Raw genomic sequence first — 5,539 nt, forward strand, 5'->3', positions numbered from 1 at the left:
TATAATTAATTCTCAATTTAGATTTAAGAATTAGTAAACATGTTGATATTAGGGTTAAATTAGCACTTAATTAGCTAGTATGCATGATTAATATTTTAATCTCTTTTCTGCACATGGTTAATCTTTTTTGTACACACTTTAATACATTGAAAATATATGTTATAAAACACTTTGAATAGTTAATGTTTGATGTTAGTTTTAATTAGGATTTAATTAAATACTTAGTGATTTCATCTTTTGTTTTTCAATTAGAACTCATTATAATTTAATTCCTTTTGTCTTTACTCTTGATTGCATGCATGAATTATTGGTTGTGGATGGTTACTTGATTGGTTTATTTGGGTGCACTTGGATGATTCTTATGTGCATGGTTTAATTTTTTATGGTGAATGATTATCCCCCATTTGGGAAAAGTGTATCCCACTCCCATGAATATGTAACACTCTTATTGCTTTCCATTTTATCGCTTTCCTTACTCATTAACCAAGAAATAATCAAAAGCGAGTTAAAAAGACCTTTTCCAAAAGAACAAAAATAAACTTGACCCAACGTCAAGTGTTTTTCCAAATCAAATTTAATTGAATACGATGCGAGTGCTTGATGCAATATAAAATACATCATCCATTTAATTCACACATTTTTCTATATTCAATCTCAAACACTTCATCTAATGTCAAGTCAATTTCAAGATATTTTACAATAAACCAGATGAAAAAGGATGGGATGTACGTACTTGTACACACCATTTCTCAGGTACTTGGGTTGTCGTCCGTGCTTAGCTTATGGCCCAATACTTGTCTTCCATTAAAAAACACTTAACAATAAACGAGTTTAATTTAGTCCTCATAGGGCGGAAAAGAGAGGTCAGGATGCAATTGTCCTTTTAGCTCCTGATTATTCCGATTGTTGACCGTACTTAGCTTGTGGTTAGATGTTTATCTCTCTATAAGTACCAATGATTAAACTTGCCTCACAAATTTCATAAAAAAACACTCTTTCAGGCTCAAAAAGAGAGGTCAGGATAAAATTGTCGTTTCAGCTCCCGAGTACTCGGATTGCCGACCATACTTAGCTTGTGGTATGATACTTGTTTCTGACTTTAAAATCAATTAAAACTCATCAAATATAACTTTCCGCCTTAGGGAATCCAAAATTTTTTCACAAAGGATATGTTATTTTCGTTCTACCGTGATAAGAACAATGCTTAAGCTTCCCATGCGGGAGCAAACAAGCTACATTTAACTGCTAGAATACGATCCAAGCACATCCATTCTACCGAAAAAAAACAAACATTTAATTCTCCCATGCGCAAGCATACAAGCAATGTTTAACTGCTCGGACGCGAACGTAAACACTGTTCAATAAAAATAACCAACACATCCATATTTTCTACCACGAACTACGAAGCTCTGATTTTCTTATTGCACTATGAGGATACGCAGGCACGAGGGTCCGAATCTTTGGCGAGCACACTGATTTAAAACTTATTTCCCCCCTTTAATCAATTGCAAGTAACCTTTAGATAACAACACTCGTGCATGCAAAGAACACTCAAAATGGTTCCCCGTTGGGTACAACAGACGTGACGGGTTCTAATACCTCCCCTTGCATTATCGACTCCTGAATCCGCTCTTGGTTGAGACAACCATCTTTTAGGGGTTTTATCGATCTTTTCCCTTTCCTCTGGAATAAATAAAGGTCGGTGGCGACTCTATATTTTTTGCGGCTTGACGACACCTCTCTGGATCAAGTTTTGAAATGATTCATTTTTAGCATGCATAAACCATTAGTTAGGTTAAAACTTGATCATGATGTTTTTATCAATTGCATGAGTCAATGGAATAAGATCCATATATGTTATTGATTCAAGTTAGGTGAAAAGAAAAATGTTAAAGTCTTTTGAAAAATTTCAAAATTTAGGATTTTTGGTGTTTGATTTGAATTAAGCATAAATCCTAATTCGAATAATTTTGGATAGACGAAAAGAAATAATTTTCCAACAATTTGATTCGAATCAAATTTTACACATGATTCGAATCATTAAACTCTGGGTCACCTCTTTCCTAATTGATTCGAATCAAACTTTACACCTGATTCAAATCATACAATTTTCCACATTTTTCAGTTAGCTCAACCTATTTAATTCAAATCAAATTTAACACATAATTTGAGTCACATGGTATTTGATTCGAATCATACTTTCCTCTTGATTCAAATCAACTGAAAATGGGTCTAAACTCTGTTTTTCTTTTATTCCACTTCATTTGTTCATTTCATTGGAATCATGAAATGCTCTTGATTCGAATCTAACTAAAGAATTAACAAACCAATATTCATTTATGTGCAATTTTGTGAGAAAAATCAATACCCTCTATTTTTGAAAGTTCAAATTCTTGCAACAAGATTCTTACATCTTCAACTTCAATTTGATTCAGATCTTGATAACTAGAAATTTGCAATTGATTGAAGGAGACGCACTCTTGAAACTAATCATTCTTGAAGACTTGGTTGTGATTTTCAGGTTGTTTGCAAGATTGAGGTGATTATCAATGGTCCTGACAAGTTCCATTGAAAAGAAGCAAATTCTTCTCTCCATATTGCCTTGGTATTAACTGTGTGGACGACTACAAACAAGGCATAGTTCTTCTCAAATCTTCAAACAATTCATCGATTAAGGAATCAGTAGGATCAAGGGGTTGATTGCTACACACGAAGGCTTGGAGAAGATTGGTTATAATGTAAGATTCAAGAAGCGTCAATCGAGTCAAGATTACGCATAAGAGTTTGCCATTGCAATGTATACAAGTCAATAACATGATAGTTGATTTTATAATTCGCAACATTATAGTGGATTGGTGATTATATGAACTTCTGCAAATACTTTTCAAATAAAAAAGAACAATGCAGGTTCCAACGGGAAACCATTGAATAATGCACCTAGGCAGAGCGAGGACGAACGCTGAAGCACTATAAATCGCAACGTCATCTTTCTCTCTCTCTCTCTCTCTCTCTCTCTCTCTCTCTCTCTCTTAATCTTGCATTTAATTTTCATATTATTTGTATGCTTAAGTATTCCAATCCTAGTGTAGTTTATCGTTTATTCAATTGATAGCGATTTATTACGTAATCTTAGGATTTTTTAGAATTGGACACCTTATTGAGCCGATTTGGTGATTAATTTCTGATAAATAATTAAGGTTATAATTTACTATATTGAAGCGTTGTATAAACATACCTCGTTGATTATACAACTGAATTAATTGAATACCTTGTATACCATCATATTCATCTTTAGTGTTTGTGAATCGATTTAGTGTTAACTTGATCAAGTTTCGAAAAATATAATTTTCATATTTTCGCATCAAACCTTCCGCGCACATCTTTTATAAAATCTATTATAACTTTTTGAAAAAGCGGCTGATTTTTAAATAAGGATTTTTTCACCCCTTCTAGATCGCTTTTATACTTCCATATTCACACCCAACAAGGATGTCTCCAAAATGTATCTCAAACAATTTCTCCATCCTCACACACTCTGTACGTAGATACATAACAATTATCAACCAAAAGCTTTAACAATTGTTGCATTTTAGTTATATCCTCTCTTGTCGCCTTGTTGTTTCAGGCACGAACATTGTATACTTGCTTGATATTTGAGATATTTTGAGGACTTTATCCGTTTTAAAGTTGCAAGTATGTTTTTCGATTTCACCATGTTCAATGTCATGCGAGAAACAATTTTCTTCTCTTCAACCTTAAGGCGACATGCAATGGGATGATCGACTAACTTGCATCATAAGGCGACATGTCATGCTTATGTAAATCACAAATCATATTAAATCTCAATGTATTATTCGTCATAAGGTATCCGTACAACTTAAAAGAACACTCACATTCCCTCAAACCGGTGTCATCCCATTTTAACTTCCAGATAGAATTTGTGTACTTGTCACTTCTTTTGCATCTTAGTATCACAAATGCATGTCTTCTATCTAACCCATTAATGGAAGTAATGATGAAGGAAATACATGTACATTATCTTAATTTCATATTCTTTTGCTCGTTTTAATGTGAAAAAAATAGAGAAATATTATTTTGAAGTAAAAAAGTTGATCGAGTGTAGAAAGAAATTTCGGTAGAGGTCTTACATGTAAGGTTGTATTTTTTTTCTACAAATTTTCGTTTGACAAACTCGGAATTGCACTGATGTATTTGTCACTGAATTGTTAACTTAACAAAAATAGAAGCATCCGAAGATATACTTTCAAAATTAAAAATGGACATTTTCAGGTTTCCATATAGTGCATAATGAAAAATGTACATATGGACAACTCCACGTGAGTCCAATTTGAGCCATATAGGACCCATGAAGAACATGTGGAGGTTAGCGATAGTTGAAAATATCTCGGTTATATAACAACAATAGGTGTAACCATTTTCCTTTGTGCTCTCACTCACTTCTAGTTAATCCTTGTTTTCTTCAATTCCCATTTTAATCCTATTACTAGGTTTTTCCCTCCATTTCCATGGCCGAATCTGAGTATAAATGCTTTATTGGTGGACTTGCTTCGGCCACTTACGGCTATGCTCTTGGCAAAGCATTTTCTTCCTTTGGCGAAATCATCGAAACGAAGGTCCATTTGTTGTTGAATCGGATTTAATCACTGTTTTGTTCTATTACTCTCTGATATGTTTGTTTTGTTGTTGTTTAGGTCATCATTGATCATGAAAGTGGAACATCGAGCGAATCTGAAATCGTCACATTTGCATCGGAGCAGTCAATGAAAGACGCCATTAAAACGATGCACGACCAGGAGCTACATGGCGGTAAAATCACTGTGAACGAGACTCAAGGCCACGACAATGGTGGTGGTTCCGAAGGAGATAACGTTGCGTTGATTGAAATTGAATAATATGTTATATATGTTGTTATGTCTTATTGGTTATTATAAGCGTTTTATTTGGAATGTCTTTTGTGATTCTCTGTAATGGTTTCGTAATTTGTCGTGTGATTATTGAGTTTTGAATTTATGTGTATTAGTTCTTAATAAATATTAGTGGTCAAAATTTGGTTCCAAAAATGTGGCATGTTTTTAAATAATTTAGTATTTAAAGTTTATATCTAACATTTCTATACATTTAGTAATTGAACTATTTTAATGAAATATATTTTTAGTAAAAAGAGAGAGATATAACCCATGCAATTAAATTCTAACAATTGATTCATCTTAGGCATGGGAACATCCAACTAAATTCTATCACTAAAATTAGGGAGATCCATCTTGGCGGCTTAAGGAAATATTATAAAGTTGTATTATATTTTTAAAATTTTTAAATCATAATTTTTGGAAGTTAGATCTTTCTTCTTTTGAATAGATAATGTTCTAAAAAATAATGGTAAAAGATATTGCATTTTATAAAAGTATTATTATACATTTCTTTTTAACTATAAATTTGTGGAGGTTAAATTTTATGAACTGATAATGTTCATAAAAATACGCGGTGATAAATTCTGATCCAATAGATAGAAAATATAGTA

The 5,539-nt window shown here is 32.7% G+C and overlaps 1 protein-coding gene across 1 annotated transcript; it reads left to right on the plus strand.

Annotated features, from left to right (window-relative positions):
• The first annotated feature begins 4,474 nt into the window (after nt 1-4,474).
• LOC127078464 (glycine-rich RNA-binding protein) lies at nt 4,475-4,913 on the plus strand. Its single transcript, XM_051018919.1, has 2 exons — nt 4,475-4,634; nt 4,713-4,913. The coding sequence occupies exons 1-2, from the start codon at nt 4,527-4,529 to the stop codon at nt 4,911-4,913; spliced, it is 309 nt and encodes a 102-aa protein (XP_050874876.1). The 5' UTR covers nt 4,475-4,526.
• The last annotated feature ends 626 nt before the right edge of the window (nt 4,914-5,539 follow it).

The sequence above is a fragment of the Lathyrus oleraceus genome, chromosome 5, assembly GCF_024323335.1.
Source record: "Lathyrus oleraceus cultivar Zhongwan6 chromosome 5, CAAS_Psat_ZW6_1.0, whole genome shotgun sequence".
NCBI lineage: Eukaryota > Viridiplantae > Streptophyta > Magnoliopsida > Fabales > Fabaceae > Lathyrus > Lathyrus oleraceus.

Coding starts and splice junctions, on each gene's coding strand:
- LOC127078464 (XM_051018919.1), top strand. CDS start 4,527: ATGGCCGAATCTGAGTATAAATGCTTTATTGGTGGACTTGCTTCGGCC. Junction 4,635..4,712: donor GCGAAATCATCGAAACGAAG/GTCCATTTGTTG, acceptor GTTGTTGTTTAG/GTCATCATTGATCATGAAAG.